General features: G+C 34.6%; 2 protein-coding genes across 5 annotated transcripts in view; one reads left to right on the top strand and one right to left on the bottom strand.

The window, feature by feature from the left end:
* Positions 1–19681, top strand: part of LOC144966443 (transmembrane protein 198-like) — a 38396-nt gene extending 18715 nt beyond the window's left edge. For all 4 annotated transcript variants that reach the window (XM_078902965.1, XM_078902966.1, XM_078902968.1 and 1 more), the window contains exons 2-5: positions 12179–12642; positions 14373–14936; positions 17237–17367; positions 19195–19681. In XM_078902965.1, the coding sequence (XP_078759091.1) occupies positions 12369–12642; positions 14373–14936; positions 17237–17367; positions 19195–19317 (1092 nt within the window). In that variant the 5' untranslated portion in view covers positions 12179–12368 and the 3' untranslated portion in view covers positions 19318–19681. The remainder of the gene's footprint in view (positions 1–12178; positions 12643–14372; positions 14937–17236; positions 17368–19194) is intronic.
* LOC144966670 (tetratricopeptide repeat protein 9C-like) lies at positions 15601–16165 on the bottom strand. The gene is made up of 2 exons (XM_078903427.1): positions 15988–16165; positions 15601–15950 (listed from the first exon to the last, which is right to left on the bottom strand). Exons 1-2 carry the CDS (start codon positions 16163–16165, stop codon positions 15601–15603), a joined length of 528 nt encoding a protein of 175 aa, XP_078759553.1.
* Positions 19682–19884: the final 203 nt, after the last annotated feature.

Here is a 19884-nt window from a genome sequence, read left to right as displayed (position 1 = left end):
ACGTAGTTTAAATAAATTAGTTCAGTGGGGAATGACATATTAGCCGTCAACGACTTGAATTAAAATATATTTATCAAATTTTAAAAAGCAACAAAAAAAAAAAAAAAACCAAAAAAAAAATAGCTTTAGCCTGGATTCTCTGTCGATCTACTTATTCAAAATATTTTATACAAACTGACGAGATGAAAAAAAAAAAAAGATATGAAAATGGTAAATATAATTATATAAAATTTGATAGATTTTGAAAATTTTTTGGTTCGAAGTTATCATTGGAATCATTTTGTCATGTAATTAATACATTTATATATTTATGTTTTCATTTATTGAAAGATTTCTGTATTTATTATTTATATGTGTATTTATGTTTGTTTGTTTTTTTTTTTGTTTTTTTTTTATGGTTTTTGGGTTGTTTTTTTGGTTTTTGTTTTTTTGTTTTTTTTTGTTTTTTGTTTGTTTCTTTTTGTTGTTTTTTATTACTTGTATGAGTTGGTATTACTTTTGTTCCTCTCTAAGCTGCAGAGGTGGTGCGTTTTCTTATTTACCTTTGCTGACTCCTATTTTTGGGGTGAGATCATCGATAACTTAGACGTATGGGCAATTATTTCGGCAAGTTAAACGATAGGATATCGTTTAGTGTGCATTTTGAAATAACTGATGTGTGTGTGCGCGCGCACACACACACACACACACAAACTAAAAACAACTTTTTTTTGTCATTACAGACATTGCGTCTCTTTTTAGATCAAGTTCATTTCCCGATCGTCACTTCTAAGTACACTGATAGTGTGCTCTTGGAATCTACATCTGTTTCCTATTTGAACCAATTCCCCGTTGTCTTACCTTTTCTTGGATGCTTTAATTGTAATTCTATAACGTTTTACTATCCCATTTTCTTCCTTTTTACTGGCGCTGATATGACTTACATGTGTTGCAAGTGCCGTAAAACGCTTAAAAACAAAAACATTGTCACTCCTTGTTGCCGAATGTACCCCAGTACGACATAAACGTCTTCAGCCCATTCATAACAATGCTGCAACTGTTGTCCTTGACTCTGCAAGACCTCTATCAAAATTAATAAATACGTTGCACTGACTACCGACTGCCATTCTAGAAAAGAATATTTTAATAATAGATTCCACGACTGCGTTCCTGAGAACATATATGGAAAATCTTGCTCAACCGTTACGAAACCACTAGATACACATAATATTGTCCTTATTCTAGCCAAAACATCAAAGCTCGAAACGAGTAGGTAGATTTAGAAAAGGTTTTGTTCTTTTGACCCCACTCCCTCCCCTGCCCAATCTGTTCCTCAAGTTTAGAATTCAATTTTCCTCAAAGATGTAAGTAAAGAAATGGTGTCGATTGACGATGATAGATGTAATCTGGTGGTAGCCTTAAAAGATATGAAAAGGCATGCTGTTTGTGTAATCTAAAATGATTTTACGTGTTTCAGTGCAAATGGATGTTTGTGAATTACTGAGTACTCTGTCGTCCATCTATTTTGTTTTATGATAATCGTCCACAAAGCGCCTAGAGCCTTCACCATCGTCATCATCATCATCATCATCATCACCACCATCACTATCACCACCGCCACCGCCGCCGCCGCCATTATCATACCATGTGTACACTGTAACCCTTTGAAGTAGAAAACAGGTGTGGTTCCTAGTTACAGATGACGAGTGTAAAAATCGATATGGATAGATTCCTCGCCTATAAAATCTGATTCAAGTTTCAAGATTTTGAGGCCTTTTCTGATCGATAACCGTAACATCTCTTTCAGAAAACAAGGGTTTGTTTTAATCTCCCTTTTGGTCATGTGTTTTATCTGTGGTTCAAGTTTTTAATTCTCTGGCGAAAACAACCAATCCTCTTCTGTTCATATATTTCATAGTCAGTAACTTTAAAAAAAAAAAGAATTTGTGGTTGCTATTGTTGTTGTTGGCCAATTTATCACTTTGTTATATGAAATTTTACATAACATCATTTAATTTCATACATATGATAAAGTAGAGGTTCGGTGTAGACCACAATGAAAAGGAATTTAGTTCTCTATATAAATATAGAAGGAGATATGGGATAGCACTTCGTATTAAATCTAATTTCTTAAGTGGAATTTTAAATATCAATCAAACTTTTACTCCTGTTCCAGAGGCGAGCATTACTATTAAATTGGACCGAAAACAGTATACACTTGAATATCAAAATGTCATCACGGGATGAACTGAAATAACACGGGGTCATTTGTTGCAGCAGTGTAATGGGCATGAGCTATATTACATTTCCATGTGCTCGAGGTCATTGGTCACATTGCAAAGTGTGCTCAAAATGACCCATATATAGTGAAAAGTGTTCAGTTTGAGAAATATGCAACGTTACAATTGGTTATTTTGCTCAGCATGACTCGTGGGTATGTTTACAACTTTTATAAACAAAGCAGCGTGTTTAGATAGATTAAGAAATGTCCAATCGTTGTACAGCAACAAATCATGTGATCGATGAGTAGGTTGTACGAAAATATGAATATAGATCGCTCCCATTCAGCATGAGACATAGTGATTAAACCCCTGCCATCATGTTCGTTTGTTGTATGTATTCAAAAGCTTTCACTCTGGACATATTTTTTAAAAGTTTATCGTTTGTTTTCATCTTCAGACGAAGGATTGCGAAATTGAAATTAAAGTCCCGGCACCCGGCGGTAAACCCTCAGTGATGTCTTTTTCCCCCCATATGTTCCTAGCTGATCAGAGACCGACTTCAAATACAGAGGTCTCTCTGATATCAAACTAAGCTGTCTTTGACCAAACTCACTATACTAGTGCCTTCATTGAAGATGGCATGTCTCGTCCAAAATAGTAAATGAATGTTTTCCACCAAAAGTATTCGATAAAGCGATTTCTATTCTTTTTTATTATTATTATTATTTTTCTTTTTGATAAGGTTTATACCGATCACAGAGCACGGGTTTCCTAGAGAAATCACTCTATCATTACTTCTGCCACCACTAGTACTATTACTACTACTACTACTACTACTACTACTACTACTACTACTACTACTACTACTACTACTACTACTACTACTACTGCTGCTGCTGCTGCTGCAGCTGCTACTGCTGCTACTACTATTAATACTACTACTGCTACTACCACGACGACGACAACCACCACCATCTGTTGTCTTTCCAAACGCATCCTGCCCCTTTTATCATTGTAAATGGTGATAAAATTAGGCACTCTATCACCACTAGCAGGTTGTGTGTGACACGGCGTGACGTATCGATTATACACACACATTCAAAGTTTATCAGGCCACTCACAATGAATGAATGTCGTTTTTTAAAAAAACTTTCAGTTGATAAAAAGCGTGCGGCTTCTTTGTGTGTGTGTGTGTGTGTGTGTGTGTGTGTGTGTGTGTGCGTGTATATATATATATATATATATATATATATATATATATATATATATATATATATATATATATATATATATATATATCATTCTAGTGACAGGGGTTAGTCTAGCACTTAGTATTAATATTGAATGACAGCACAGTGTGTTAGTGGAATTCCTATATGGAGTGTTGTTTATTGTTCAATGAATCAATTTTGGCATTGTCCATTATTGTCTTCTCAATCTTGAAATGTATTGTTTTTAAATCTTATATTTTAATCATAACTCCATTTTTTTTCTGGAAATCTTATGTGTAGTTCTTTTCATTTTATACAGTGTGTGGGATGGAAATTTATCATTATTATTATTATTATTATTATATTATTATTATTATTATTATTATTATTATTATTATTATTATTATTATTATTATTATTATTATTATTATTATTATTATTATTAATAATAATAGTAGTAGTAGTAGTAGTAGTAGTAGTAGTAGTAGTAGTAGTAGTAGTAGTAGTAGTAGTAGAAGTAGTAGTCGTAGTTATTGCTATTGTTGTTGTTGTTGTTGTTGTTGTTGTTAAAACATAATATTGATAATGTACGGTCAACGTTACCTTACTGTTGTTCTTTTTTTTTTTCCTTTTTTTATAACTGAAGGGGTGATCAGTTCTCATTGCCTTCTCTCTAAAGTATCCATTTCAAATAGATTAAAATACAATGTATGTTTTGTGATAGAAACGACCTTGCCAGCTGGAACCAGTGACTGTTTTTAATTTGAATATGTCTGTTTAAATAGGGCACCTTCGGGCCTAGGTGAACCTTCTTACATGGAACTGTTAGTTTCAACAGCTTCAATCCTGGAATTATCAAGTTCAAAATTAAGAGCTGGTGGGCTTAAACGAGTTTGATCCCAGTTACGTATCCGAATATCTTACTCGGGTATCAGTCTCCAGCTAAAATTTTCAGGCTTCTTTTTTTTTTTTCTCCGAAATTTGGCTGGCGTCTATTCTGCATGATATAAACGAAAATATAAAACGCTTGTCTGTGGAAAGTATAGTCGTGCTCACGGTTCACAGGACCTGTAACTACATTTCGAAAGTTGATAGAATGTATTCATGTCCTATTAAATAATATTTTGTCGTTCTTTGTAGTCACGTTATCCTTTCTCCGTTTATATAGATAATATGTTACAGCGAATGACATTATAATCAGTCGGATGGTGAAAAGGTTTGAACTGAGATATTGCCAAGTTTAGTTAGAAGGCCAATTTTTATCAAAAATGAGTTCTTGTCATAAATGATTAAATCAATCCTTTTTGTACATCTTCGGGAAATATCAAAGCTTAATTTCACTTCTTAATATTTTTTACAGCTAGTCACGTTGAAAAAGTATGAAACTTGAGAAAGGTTGCTGGATACCTTCCCCATACATCTGACCATTACTTCGTGAAAAATCACCGGATTTACTTCAAATAAAGATTAAGATGCTCTGAGGAGCATATTGTTTCAGAAAATGCAAATCCAAAATTCTCACACTGATTATGTCAAGCACTGACACATATGTATCTGCCCAACAAATTCGAATGAACGAAGCTTCCATTAAAAGAAGCCGGGAAAAGCCTACCTTTCTTTTTTTTTATTTGAAAACTGAATTCCAATGGTCTATTATATGATGGCACAAGTCTCTCTCTCTCTCTCTCTCTCTCTCTCTCTCTCTCTCTCTCTCTCTCTCTCTCTCTCTCTCTCTCTCTCTCCCTTCTCTCTTAAAGATCTCTCTCTCTCTCTCTCTCTCTCTCTCTCTCCCTTCTCTCTTAAAGATCTCTCTCTCTCTCTCTCTCTCTCTCTCTCTCTCTCTCTCTCTCTCTCTCTCTCTCTCTCTCTCTCTCTCTCTCTCTCTCTCTCTCTCTCACTCCCCTCAATTTCTCCTTGTTGATGACATCCGCTATAGAAGTCTCTGCATCCGGTACATAATATATTGTTTGCAATGGTAACATTTCATAATTTCATATTATAATATTGGGATTTCATCGAAGAACAATTAGGGCTTTTGTTTTCCCGACATGTGGTATTGAGTCATCGTATCAATATGCCGACAGTCTGTTGTTCCTTTGTGTTTTATGTGTAGCCCACATGATTCCTAACTTATCATTCCCCTAGTTTCATTTCAATTCCATGCAACTAGGCACTCCTTTGTCCCTGTCTTTGTTTTGTTTTGTTTTGTTTTTTCAATTGTTATTTTATTATTATCTAGCGAATACTGATAGTTCTTTTCCGGTCGGTAGATCGGCTGGCTTTAAACGGTGTCAACTCAAAATGTGGCGATTAGATTAGCGATTTTTGTTGTAAATCGCAAACGGTAAAGTGTACAACATTTCCTGTTACATTCGCTTGTTATTGTTGACCGTCCATTGGGAAGAATAATTCCTCTATACTGTTAATTGATGTCCCGCTTTTTCATGTGCCGTTCTTTCCTTGTTCTGGATTCAGCCTTGGTTTTGCCTAGACACTGTCTGGGATCCTTTGTCTGGAAGTAGTTTTGTTTTGTGTTTTTTGTGAGTTTTTTTTTTTTTTTTTTTTTTTTTTTTTTTGGGGGGGGGGGGGGGGGGGTACTTTAACGTCTCCCTTCTATGTGTTCTTGTGGTATGACACTCGCTCTCTGATCGGAAGGCCCGAGGTTCGAGCCTCGTTCGGCGCATAGTGGAGTCCTTGGAAAAGACTCTTTACTCACTTTCTCTCACCGTACTCGGGTGTACTTGGCCGTCAACAACGCTGTCTCTGTCAGAAAAAAATGTAATATCGCCTAACAGGCGTCATGTCCCGTCCAACATGATAAGTGTTGCTGTTGGCCAGGGACCCTTATATAGCGCTCTGAGCACGTGTAGTGGATATTGCGCTATATAAAAGCTATTATTTTTAAATTTTGATTTTGTGTGTGTGTGTTTGTTTGTTTGTCATTGATTATGTCACTTTTGAAAGTCTCTGAACGGTAGGCACGGGAAAACCAGGGTAGACCACTGCCAAAGTCCACTTCTAATGATTTGATGGTTTTACGGCATCTCCTTTTTTTTTGTGACGTGTTGCCTCTTTTTTGTTGTCAGCAAAGAATTTGCTGTGCATTTTGAAGTGACAAGTTGAAAATATCGTTAAGGGGGATCCTGAATTCAACCATAATCATAATTTGATGTCCTCAGTTACAACTACTACTACTACTACTACTACTACTACTACTACTACTACTACTACTACTACTACTACTGCTACTACTACTACTGCTACTACTACTACTACTACTACTACTACTACTACTACTACTACTACTACTACTACTACTACGCATATTCTTGTGCGAATTATTATTTCGAATTTAGTGCGAATTTATTACTTCATTCTGCAAAAATCAAATTACAGCAGTATTTGGTAAAATAAAACTAGGCCTCCTGAAGTAATTGTATGTAAACCGTAGTGAATTGATTTGAATACGAATAACTTATGGAAAAAAATAAAGAATAAGAATACATTTTTTTGGGACTTAGGCCTTTTTTTTTTTCTTTTCAAAACCATAACAGGGTTTAAAATAAATGAATTGCAAACCGAGACGGGCTGCCTGGCTTTTACGTTATAACAGCTTGATCGTTTGTTATGTTGTATTTTTTGAAAGTGTTCGGCGACACGTGTTGAGAATAAAAGGTCACAACATTGCGTAAGTAAAACATACGTTGGCAACAGAGGGTAAAATTACCCGGGGAGTCGGGATGAGAATATTTATAGGAATGCGATTTATATATATATATATATATATATATATATATATATATATATATATATATATATATATATATATATATATAATATATATATATGACTTGACTTACTGACTTGACATACTGATATATATATATATATATATATATATATATATATATATATATATATATATATATATATATATATATAAATATCTAGATAATAGGCCTCAAACAAGAATTCTATACCTGATCATGTCGAGGGCTAAAGCTCGCTCTTCACCAGTCCTGTGCATTCCATCTGTTTCAAGTCTAACTCTTAATCTCTTTACCGTGTAATTTGTTTTTCTCTTTTATTCCCTTGAATTTGAATTGACAAGCAGTTAACAGTTGGTTTCCTCGTACCTACTTCAAAATGCAACCATTTTGTTTTTCTGAGGTTGCATTTGTGTTTATATAGTTTTCGGTTTTTGTTTGTTTGTTTATGGGTTTTTTTTTTTTGTGTATGTGTTTGTTTAAAGATGGCGAGTATGTGTTTTGCTTTTTATGTCTTTATTTACTTAATATTTCCTTCAATCGGTCAGCGTCAGTATACATATGTGTCAGTGCATGACATAATCGGGCGGAAAGTGAAAATTTTGGATTTGCATTTTTTCCCCCTCATTTTATGCAAGAATATGCTCCCCAGAGTATTTAAATCTTTATTTGAAGTAAATCGGTTGATTTTTCATGAAGTTATGTTCAGATGTATGGGAAAGGTATCCGGCAACTTTTTTCTCATTTCATACCTTTTCAATTTGACTAGCTGTAAAAAATATTTAGAAGTGAAATTAAGCTTTGATATTTCCCGAAGTTGTACAAAAAGATTTTATTTAATCATTGATGACAAGAACTCATATTTAAAAAAGAAAAATTGACCTTCTAACTAAACTTGGCAATGTATCTCAATTCATTCCTATTCACCATCCGACTGATTATGTTATTCACTGTAACATATTTAATTCCATTACATATCTGACGGTCTCAATCGCCTGATACGATGTGTGGTCAGTCTAGTTATCCACACGAGTTTATTTTATTGGCGATGATCGTGATTTAAGTTGGTTGTAGACTTTATTTTTCCCTTTAGTTTTTGGATGAGTCTGGTCAGGTTTACTCACGACTGGGAGAACAAATTGAAATGTAGATTAAGAAGGGACTGACGAAATATAGTATACCGTGGAGAGTTGAAAACAAAACTAATTTTTAAAAATGTAGAATTATGAAACGTAGTGTTTTTATACACCTCCGTTGACGGTGTATCTTAACGGATCGTTTTTATACACCTCCGTCACGCATGCGCATTCCACCCAATTTCATTAGCGATATTGTGTTTCTATATTTGGACATGGCGAAAGTTATATTGTGACATCTGTAGGATGTTTTTGTTAATAAATTTATATAAAAATATTAATACTTTAAAAAATCGAAATATAAAACCAGAAAATAGAAGTTGCATTGAAGATAAAATAAATGTGATGAACAGTCAGGTGGCTCCGTGGCGCAGTGGACAAGCTGTTAGACTCCAACCTTGAAAGTACTGGGTTCGATTCCCATTGTTGACATTTAAATATTTTTTTTTATTTACTTTGTTTTTGTTTGATTTTTTTCTTTCTTTTTTTTTTCAAAATCTTTTTATCATGTTTTTAAAAAACTTCGATTTCAATTTTCTAAAATTATTTATTTATTTGAGATCAGTATTTGTGTGCCATGTTTCTTTTTACTTTTGATTTTTTAAATTATTGTTATTATTCTTTACTTTATTATCATTGTATAAACGTACATCGGTAATCACTAAGCAGCGTGCTAAACTACAATCTAAAACTATTTAAACCTCATGGACGTATGCAGCAACATTTTCATTAATTTACCATCACCGCCAACGGAGGTGCATAAAAACGGTGCGTTTTTGTACACCTCCACCGGAGGTGTATAAAAACGCCACCTTATGAAATGTCATCAACTGTGTGAAAATTATTCAGGTGTCTGGGTTGGACTTAATCCAAGACTACTGTACTTTTTTTTTATACTGTTTAATTCACTTCCATCATCGGAAATGAGGCTCGTGGAATTGTTCTAAATATGTTCTTTTGCTGTCTCACCTATGGAGTCACCAAAACCCATAAAAATGGAATTGTGAGATCATTGAGTGCAACAGACAGGGTCAAAATAATTGTTACAAGCTACGAATGATGTTTCGAGAGAAAGATAACAGAGTTTTTTTGTTTGTTTTTTTTAGTTTTTGTTTTGTGTTGTTTTTTGTTTCGTTTTTTTTTTGTTTTTTTTTGTTTTTGTGTTTTTTTTGTTTTTTTATTTCGGCTTTGTCTAGCATTGTTTCTTCCACACCTTTTCATATTGTTATCTCGACCGAAATAAATGTTCCAAACGCTTTTTAATTAATTACCGAAGAAAATAATCAAGCAAGTGTTGTATTCTCCGATTGCTGTATTTCATTTTATCTTGTTATTCTACGGCAGGCGGGTGGTTGGATGGGAACATCACCCTTGAATCATATACCTATAAAGGCATGTTCGCATGGGTGTACGATCCGATAGTGATGTCGTTTCTTCTTCTCTTTACTAGCCTATCCTGCTTCTTTGGTTTATGATTGTATTTTTGACAGGGGATATTTTTTTTCTGTAAATCTTCTGCCTGTTTGTTCTTGGTTATTTATAATTTAGCTTATGATATCTTTAGGTTATGATTTTGATTTACATTTGTACTATTTTTGTTAGATTGCTTGTTTTTTTGTTTCAGCGGTCTCTCATATAACCTCAATTGTGTTGGAAGAGACCTAAAGCAACAAACAAACAAAAAAAAAAATTCTACGGCAGTGTATTATCGAACGTCACGTCACCGGTGTCAATTTAGCTAGCGCAGAGTTGTATTAAATGGAAGGGTATAGATAGTATGCAGATGACGTCACTCAGGCCTTTGTTATTGTTTTTGCCATCCGCGTTTGTGAGTTGTTCTCACTAAACTGTATTAACCAGACTATAAAAGTTCATGGTTACACAGAGTTTGTGTGTTGGTCCGTTATACTTCCGGATGGCAATGTTGTGAACTCCTTGGCCAAGCGCATTCTATCTATATAATGTATCAGTAATGAATCCCATTTGTGTCAATTTGATGGTACGTACGTTGGCGGCAGATTGTCGACTGAATGGAATTATCAGGTCGTGGGCCGAGACAGCTTGAATGAAATTATCTTGACCCCATTATGCTTTATGTGACAGGTTAACCGGGTTGTGGAGTGCTTTTTTGTTGTTGTTGTTGTTGTTTTAATTAGTGTCGTTTTCAATAAGTACAATGATAATGTAAAATATCAATAGGTTGATGTGGTTTTTTTTTAATTTTGCTTTTGGAAAGAAAAAAAAACATCTTTTAATTATTGTTAATTATATTTCATATGTTTTTATTATTATTATTATTATTATTATTATTATTATTATTATTATTATTATTATTATTATTATTATTATTATTATTATTATTATTATTATTATTATTATTTCAGTTTGCCTTTTGTTTTCACTATAATTCTACTAACCCCGGCTCTTATCAGATTAGCTTTTATATATATATATCGCACAGGCGCCATAAAACCTGTTGCTAATCTTTCAAAATTTCAAAAAGCATTTTTTATTTATAGATGGCTCATTTCATTCAAAGGAAGTTTCGACATGTTACAGGTTTGATGTTTATCGCCTTGTGCGTCTGCCTATTTTATTTTGATTGTATTGTGTATGGTATGTAAAGTTGTCTTGAGATGAATATGTATTGACATTCTATTATTAATAGTGTTAGTAATTTTCTTTTTTTTTTTTTTTTTTAGACGCCTGTATAATATAGTCTTATATGAGGCAGGATTTGTGTTTGTGTGTGTGTGGGGGGGGGGGGGGGGGGGGTCTTATTATTATTATTATTATTATTATTATTATTATTATTATTATTATTATTATTATTATTATTATTATTATTATTATTATTATTATTATTATTATTATTATTACTAGTATTACATATTATTCGTAATGGACAATGACGGACAATATGTAACAATAATAATAATAATAATAATAATAATTATTATTATTATTATTATTTTTAATAATAATAATAATAATAATAATAATAATAGTAACAATAATAAGTACAGAAGACGTTAGAAAGAAAATGGAGGCAGCAGAAATGTGGTTTCTTAGAAGGATGTTAAGATTCTCATGGACAGAGAAGAAAACTAATTAAGAAGTATTAGAGCAAGCTGAAACTAAAAGGTTACTAATTCGTACAATAAGAAAAAGTCAAATGCAATTTTTAGGGCACCTAAATCGACATAAATGTATTGAACATCTTGCTCTCACAGGAAAGATAGAGGGTAAAAAGAGTAAAGGTAGACCAAGAAAAGCATATTTGAATAGTTTGCACAGCTGGGTGGCAAAGAAAAAGAAGAGTAATATTAGTTTTATGAGGTTATCTGATCAGAGAGATGAATGGCGTACCATGGTCACCGATGTCTGGCACAGACTTGGTACTTGAAGAAGAAGATTATTACATATAAACTTTTTTTTTAATGGGGGAGGGATGAAATCTACATTATATCTAATATTCTGCATGACATTGACAGTTTCAGCTATTTGTCTTAATGATGTTCTATTTTCATTATACTTATAAATGTCCGAGTGGTTAAGGCATTGCACTGTGATCCGGATGACCCGGGTTCGAGTCCCGCTTCAGGCACTTTCGGTTTTTTTCCTTGAGCAAGATTATTAACCCCCAATTTGCTCACTTGGACAACATGGGTGATTCCTGTTGACATCAGACATCTTGTTTGATGAGTTATCTATATTCCTTCGTGGAATACCTAGGTGACGATATCTTATGATATCGTAGCGCAAAAAGACATAATTTTTTATTTAAAAAAATATATATATATTCTATTTGTAAGTTTTTTTATTTTTGCTCCAGTGATGACAACTTGTTTTATTCTTTTCAGATAAATCCTCACCAATGGTTTATTGATTTTAGAGGAGGGAACAAAATTCATATCATCAGTTGACTGGGACTTTGTAGCAGATTTAATTAATAAAAATAAAAGTAAGCTCAACCCCAAAGCTCACTCAAGTGACCCATCCCTCTGGCTGGCTGGTGTTGGTGGTGGCGGTGGTGTGTAGGGATGACACAAGATGTCCTCACCTGCCACAGACAGCTCTGCTGACACCCCTTCGATAAGTGGCAACGATGTCTCCAATATTTCCATCTCCTCCGCTGGCGGCGACAATGCCACAAACTCTGTTACCCCTGATTCGCCCGTTTACAGAGCGACGATCGTCCCCTGGTTGATCCACCCCACAACAGAGGCTCCCGCTCCGCAATGTGAATGGAGTACCAACTTCACCATTGTCTCCAGCTGCCTGGCAGTTGTGTTCCTGCTCTTTGGGATTCTTTTGACATTTTTTGGTAAGATCTTTGGTTTACTGATGAAAGACATCTTGCTTGTATAGTATAGTTATTTAGATTTATTTTTTTTAATCCATTGAGGATATGGGTGGAGGTGGGTTGGGAACTATTACTGAAAATCATTATTCAGTGAAGATTGGCCATCTGGCGGAAATCAAGACATTTTCTTCATTATCGGAGAGAAAAAGTTAGTCATAAGATTTAAAAAAAACAAAAACAACCAATTGGTCTTTGTTGTTCACGGTCATTGTCATCGCCCATAAACTAAATCCGGTTTCGGCAGCATCGGGTCTGTCTTTTAAAAATTCTCAAAAGTTTTGTTTTTTGAGGGAGAGGGGAAGTTGTTGAACATTGTAATTGATGCTCTGGAGAGGAAATTCAATATGTATACCATTGAGATCCCTACACCGTGCTGCTACATTCAGACTGAGTGTGGTTTAAAATTGGACTGTTAAACAGATTCACTTTGGAAATTACTATTTACAGTTTAAAAGATTTGAATTTCTTCATGCTGGGGATGATCACAATTCGTCACAGCAACAGTGATTGTGTAAGAATTTTTGGTCAGGTTAGAAAAAATAAAACAGACTTTTGGGGTCCATGCGCACAAATATGTTAGCATGTCTGCCCAAAGCCAAGTCAAACAGCTTCCCCTGCTATGAGGGTGAATTTTCTGAGTGTTTAGATCGGGCTACGGCTGCAAAAAAGAGGCTGTAAAGCCTCAATAACTTCAACCTTATACATCCCAAACAACCATCACTTATGCATATCCTGAACACCATATAGGAAATGTATCTATTTCTACTCATTCTTTTTCATTTTGGTGTGTAAATAATTGATTAAAGGGATTAATGATTGAGATAATTTTCATCGATAATTTTTCATGCAAACCGGGTATGGGAGTCTGTTTTGGGTTTCTGGAAAGTTAGCAGCTATAGGTGAGGTACCGGAAGTCATTTGCTAGTGTTAAAATAAATAAATATATATCGCTTGTATTTCATTATTTTATGAGACAAAAAATGGCATTTTTCAAAAGTGTGTTTGTCATGAACATTTATTATTTTCTCTGAACCGGGAAGGGGGTGGAGGAATATAATGCTGTCCAAGCCTGGAAATGTTAATGTGTTCTTTTAAAAGCAGTTGAGATTGAGAGGTAATTGAATTGAATGGTTAAAGGATAAGAATTATGATTTTTACTTGTTATTATTATAATTACAAGAAATGCCCCGGTTGCTCTCTGGATTAGAGATTAGTTGAATGCATAACAGCCAATTGATGAAGATGTACAGTCTAATTTTAGATCTCATTTCACATGTATTCCAGAATGAGATTTTTGTTTGTTAACATCAAAAATTAGAAGATACGACATCACATTTTGTGTTACAAAAATCACTGTCAACAAAAATATTCTAAAATCTAAAATATTATTCGTCAGTGCAAAATATACCCATAAACCTCTTTTGTAGTGCAAATTTATAAATATTTCAATACTTTTAATAATTTTTCAATGTCTTGTAAAATAATCCTATAAGAGTTCCTTGTTTTAGGGTCATATGATCTTACGTCTTTTAGTATCAGTTTATTATTATTATTATTATTATTATTATTATTATTATTATTATTATTATTATTATTATTATTATTATTATTATTATTATTAATATTATTATTATTATTATTATTACTATTAATATTGATATTTTTTCCCTCTTCCCCATCCATACCTGCAGGCTACCGGTTTTTCAAGGCTGTCATGTTTCTAACAGGCTTCATCTTTAGTAGCATCCTAGTCTACATGATCATGGAAGAGCAGGACATCATTCCACCAGAGGGGAACTTGGGTGTCGCTGGAGGAGCTGGTCTACTCCTTGGTCTCATTACCATGCTTATACAGTATACTGGCCTGTTCGTAACGGGCTTCAATTTCGGGGTTGCCATTGTGGTTGTTGCACTTGTTATTCTGGAGCAGTTTGCACATCCGTCCACCAAGTGGATTCCCATAGGTGCTTTGATAGGCGTCGGCATCCTGTTTGGAATTCTTTCCCTCCGTTTTCAGAAAGCCATGACAATTTGTGGAACAAGCGTCATTGGAGCAGCGCTCATTGTCGCCGGTGCGGATTATTTTGTGGAATTTTCAAAGATGGCTTTGTATCTATGGGATCGTGTGCTTGCCCAATGGTCATCTGAGTTATGCTGGTACAGCTGGGTCGTGTTTGGATTTTGGCCTGCAATGGCCATTCTGGGCATTTTCATGCAGTGGAAGTTTACAAGTGTGGATGTGGATCATCGTATTGGTAAGGCTTCTTGTTATTCCTCTTTTAATGTCGGCGGTCATTGCCATCATACTGTTTACAAATAAAATAAATGCTGCTATTTTTTAAGGGACCCCAGCATCCAACATTTCAAAGTGATCTTTACTACTTACAGAAAAGACTTTGTCCCAAGGATTATTCCATAAAGAAAAAAAAAATTGAGATTTTATATAACGCAATATCCACTAAACGTGCTCAAAGTGCTTTACAAGGGGTCACTGGTAAAACAGCAACACTTAACATGTAGGACGAAACACAATGCCTGTTAGGCGATATTACAATATTTTTTTCCGACAGAGACACTGTGTTAATGACCAAGTACTCATTTTACACCTGCGTACGGTGAGAGAATGTGAGTAAATATCCTTTTCCAAGGACTCAACTATGCGCTGAGCAAGGCTCGAATTCAAGACCTTCCGATCTGAAAGCGAGTGTCATACCATAAGACCACATAGCCACCTAGCTGTCTACTGTGTCAATACTTTTTTCCTGATATTATAGCTTGTGAAACTTTTCGCTTACACTAATACAAGTTTGAAATGATTGATTTCATCACCATAATCAGATGTTGTTGAAAATTTGAACATAAGCTGGATATTAACAAGAATCACACGTGACATAATGAAATGTTATATCATTGTTATCGTTATCTGGATTTGAACATTTCTTGGAACTTGGAAGCCAGCTCTTTGTCTTGACGGACATTCTCCGACTTGCACAATTCTGTGTATTTTCTCTCTTGTGAATCACTGAATGGTGCTTTCGACAAAGTGTCAAATCCTTCTTCATATTTCCCAATAGAATATAGTCCTTTCCTGAAGAGTGCTTTAGTGTTGGAGGGTGACATCTCTCTGGCTTTATTACAATATTCAACAATTCTCTCATATTTTGGTACAGGCTCTTTCAACATACACACTGCCAAATTGTTGTAGCAGTCACATATCAAAACTTTTGTGTCGGCATCCAAAACTTTTTTCCTTGCCAGAGGCTTCACTACTGTTAAGAAGTGAATTTAGACCCAAAATGTCAGCACAGTTGAAACTTAGAGCCTTGATGTACATGATGCTGTTGTAATAAATTCTAGACGCTCGCTTGAAGTTTCCTTCCCTATAGGCCTGATTTCCTTTCTCTTTCAATTCTCTTATCTTTTTTTTTTTTTTCTTCATCAGTTTAAATCTGTCAGGTATATTTGATGCTGACGTTGTATCCATTTTCCTTGATGCCCATTGATCAGACTGGATTTATCAACTTTACTGTAAACACCCAAAAATAAATGCAGCCAAGGTCGTGTCTGGTCTAAATAGTAGCCTAGATGACTACAGGAAATGTGAACATTCCTCACTATCTTCAATTCCTAGTAAAATCGGTTGTCGATGTAAAGTGTCCATTCTATTCTGGTTCTTTGGAAGATTGACATTTACTCGTTGATGTGTAACCTTTGTTGTGGGAATGTTGTAGTTTTGGGTATGCGCTGATCTGTGAGTAATGAGTTTGGGTTTCCTTTTGGTCAATTTTTCTGTTGATTGCTTGCAGAAGGATGGGAGTTGCATTTTTTTGTTCACGAGTCTTGGTTATGAAAGTAAAATTTATTTGAAAAGCATTGCCAGTAAAGAAGGGGGGAGAATATAGTCTCCTGAGTTTGAGCACTTGAAAGCATTGGATAGTGTGACTGATTTATTCCACTCAAGCTGAGTTTGATCCTGATTCCATCCTCTAGGAGGACTGTTGCCTGTATCTAAATGAGAATATAATCAGTAAATACAATAAAATAAAAGTAAATAAATCAAATTCCCTCTATTAATGGCGTAAGGAGATTTTCCTTTAAGTCTATCTTGAAAAAAATCCAGGCATCAGCAGCAATGTAGTGCCGCAAAGCTAGCAAGCAGGGCTTGAACCCTGGACTTCTTGGTCTAAGTCCCCCCATTTTGTGTGATGAAATGTTATACACAGAAAATGTTTTTGATAAAACAAGAGTGAAAACAGGTCTCACCATCTCTTAGCGATTTATCTTACATGGTATAAGTTATAAGCCATATGGTGTTGGTTTTTCTATTTCTCTATTTTTCATTGTTTTGCCAGCCAGAAGTGGTGAGCATTAAATCAATCGACACTCCATTCTTTTGAGGTTCATTGGAAGACTGACATTTACTCGTTGATGTGTTATCTTAGTCTTAACCATTAACTGTGTTTTTACTATTTATTTATATTGTGCACAGTATTTTTCATTTCCTGTTTTTTCTAATCATCATTTTTTATTCTATTTTACCTTCTAATCAATGTAGCATTAAGGACTAAAAAAGAACAAACCGCAAATTTACTGCAGAACAGAGCAAGGCAAAAGCGGGAGACTCAGCAAACTCGTTACCGCCATTTGTATCAGGCAAGAAGAGTAAAAGGGGATGTTATTTCACAGGTATTTACTTTTACAATTTGTATCTTCTACACTGTTGATGGAAATAATAATCACACATCTGGTAATAGATAGGTGATAAATAGTAGAGTTAGTCATCAGAGATTCTGTCATACCCTTAAAAAAAAACATTTTAGTTCTCAATAATATCGCAGTATTTTCTTCTTTTTTTTTTTAACACAACATCCAGTTTTGGTGTGCTGGAATTTTAAGGTTTTACTTTTACTTTTCTTGGTCTAGTTTTACAGCAATTTTATTTTGTATAGTTCCATCAATTACCGGTAAATCAATTGGTAAAATCAATATCATTTAATAATGATTTGTGGCAAAATTGAAATAACTAAGTGTTTTAATGAATATTTTTGGCCAAAGTGCTGTTGAAAGGTGCCCATTGTACACAATTTGATGAGGTGACAAACTTGGATTTTACCAACAAAAAGCACCAAGGCTTGGCTCCTATTTGACGTTAGTGACTGTTGTATTAATGGAGTGTTAGTGGTAATTTGACATGTAACTTTTCAAAATTGTATTTTTCAACTAACGCATGCGCGCACACACACACACACACACAACAGTGTAGATGAATTGTCATGAAGGTAATGCAATCAAATTATTATTTATAAGATGGCAAATTTTCAATTCATGTGACGAACTCAAGATATTAATCAAACTATCCACCATTCAATGCCCATTGTAATGTGATAGGTGTGATATCCCTGTCCACATTACAATCACTGTCCGCTCTATCATAATATTTTGAAATGATTCCATTCTCACAAACCTATTTTTGGTCAGTTATGTTATGGTGTTAAAGCGCTACTGTCAGAGAATGCCAGAGACAACAGACCACATAATACTGCACTGTCTTGTGACGAGTGTTCGAGGCTGTCCTCAACTGCAGTGATAAATTTTAAGGCTGGCTGACACTTCCTGCATTAAGGTGTAGCCATATGCTATACTACTACTAGAGTGACTATATCATATTAATTGCAACCAGGGACAAGCAAGGTTGGTCCTTACGAGGAATGAACAACTCATAATCATTGCCTCATCCCACTGGTCCACATAACTAACTACCTTACACAATTTCAAAAGGACATTTTGTTGGTAGAATGCCTGTCCGTATTTGTGTTGGATAAATGTCTGTCATACTCTCTCACTCTCTTACTCATTCCCAAGACAGGAGGATCGTCTGGGAGACTTGTGGGATGCAGACTTCATAACTTTGCACCACTCTGTTCTGTCCCATCCATTGCTTGATATTGTCCTTCCACATTTTCTTTTGTCCTCCTCTCTTCCTTTGCCCTTTGACTGCTCCTTGCAACACTGTCTTGCATAAACTGTAATGTCGAATTGTATGACCAAACCATGACAGTTTTCTTCTTTTTACTATTGACAGCACAGCAGTGGTTCCTGTTTTCCAGCGATATCTTCTACTTCCTTCCGAATGTCTTTGTCCTGTGTTCAGTGTATGAGATATGCAACATTCTGTTTCTGCGTTTAATGTCCACACCTCACATCCATATAACAGTATAGACAAGACATAATTTTAGCTGCCATGCACAATACATAATATTGAAAAAAAAAAAATTATCGTTACCCTAAACCTGTCTGTTACAATATGCATCTGCCATTCAAAGGTAAAGGTGTCTATCCCAAAAAGTTAGTGTGTTTTGTTATTCTCTTTCAGTTCTTTTTTATATTTCTAGGGGGGGGGGGGGGGGGGGGGGGGGTAAGAAAGGGAGTTTAATGTTTTTTTGATTGTTATTCATTTCCATTTTTTAAAGAATAAAACTCACACCTCATTGATATCTCTTTTTTTCTCATCAGAATTTCCTTCACAGCATCCAGGACAAACTATCACCAGATATGCGAAGTTTGACCGCACTCAACTCAGAGGCAAACAACGAAGAAGAAAGCACTGCCACAACTACTCTTACTCAAATCACATAGAAAACTCAATAAAATATTATAAATGTAATTTTACTGCTTTGTATGTTATCACCACACACTTTCCCCTTTTTGTGCAGCTGAATATTATTTTTATTTTTTTTAAATTCGTTTCCTGGATTATCTGATTATGACGATTGATATGAGGCAAAATAAAACAAAAATCACCTTCTTGGTGAAGGTGATGAAAGTACTATTATATTTGTTTGCCTTTGAATAACTATAGGACACTGGCACATTCACTTGTGCTTTTTAATCAGCTTTATTTCATTGAATATTAATTCTTATCTCGAGTTGTAAGATTCTTTATAAAAATGTCAAAGATTATTGTGGACAGAGTTAGAGGCACTGGTGACAGTGGACAAAATATGGGGGGGGGGGGGGGGGGGGGGGAATTAAATTTTTAAGCTGGGAGCATAAACAATGCCAAATTAAAACGAACAAGTTTTTTTATCAGTCAATTCATGTAAAAAAAAAGGACGTTTTTATTTAGTTATCAAATGTAGTTAACTGTAGTAATTGAAAGATTCTTTTTTCTTGGCATTACTTTACCTTTATTCATTGTTAAAG

Source organism: Berghia stephanieae, chromosome 2, assembly GCF_034508935.2.
Source record: "Berghia stephanieae isolate SIO BIC M18660-M18661 chromosome 2, UCSD_Bste_1.3, whole genome shotgun sequence".
Lineage (NCBI taxonomy): Eukaryota > Metazoa > Mollusca > Gastropoda > Nudibranchia > Aeolidiidae > Berghia > Berghia stephanieae.
Note: the sequence above shows the minus strand (reverse complement) of the source record. Positions and strands in the feature narration are given on the sequence as shown.

What these genes read in the sequence shown, in the direction of transcription:
- LOC144966670 (XM_078903427.1), bottom strand. Translation starts at nt 16,165, where the DNA reads ATGGATACAACGTCAGCATCAAATATACCTGACAGATTTAAACTGATG. An exon ending in CAAGGCTCTAAGTTTCAACT is followed by an intron (nt 15,951 to 15,987) that starts GTGCTGACATTT and finishes ACTTCTTAACAG; the next exon opens with TAGTGAAGCCTCTGGCAAGG.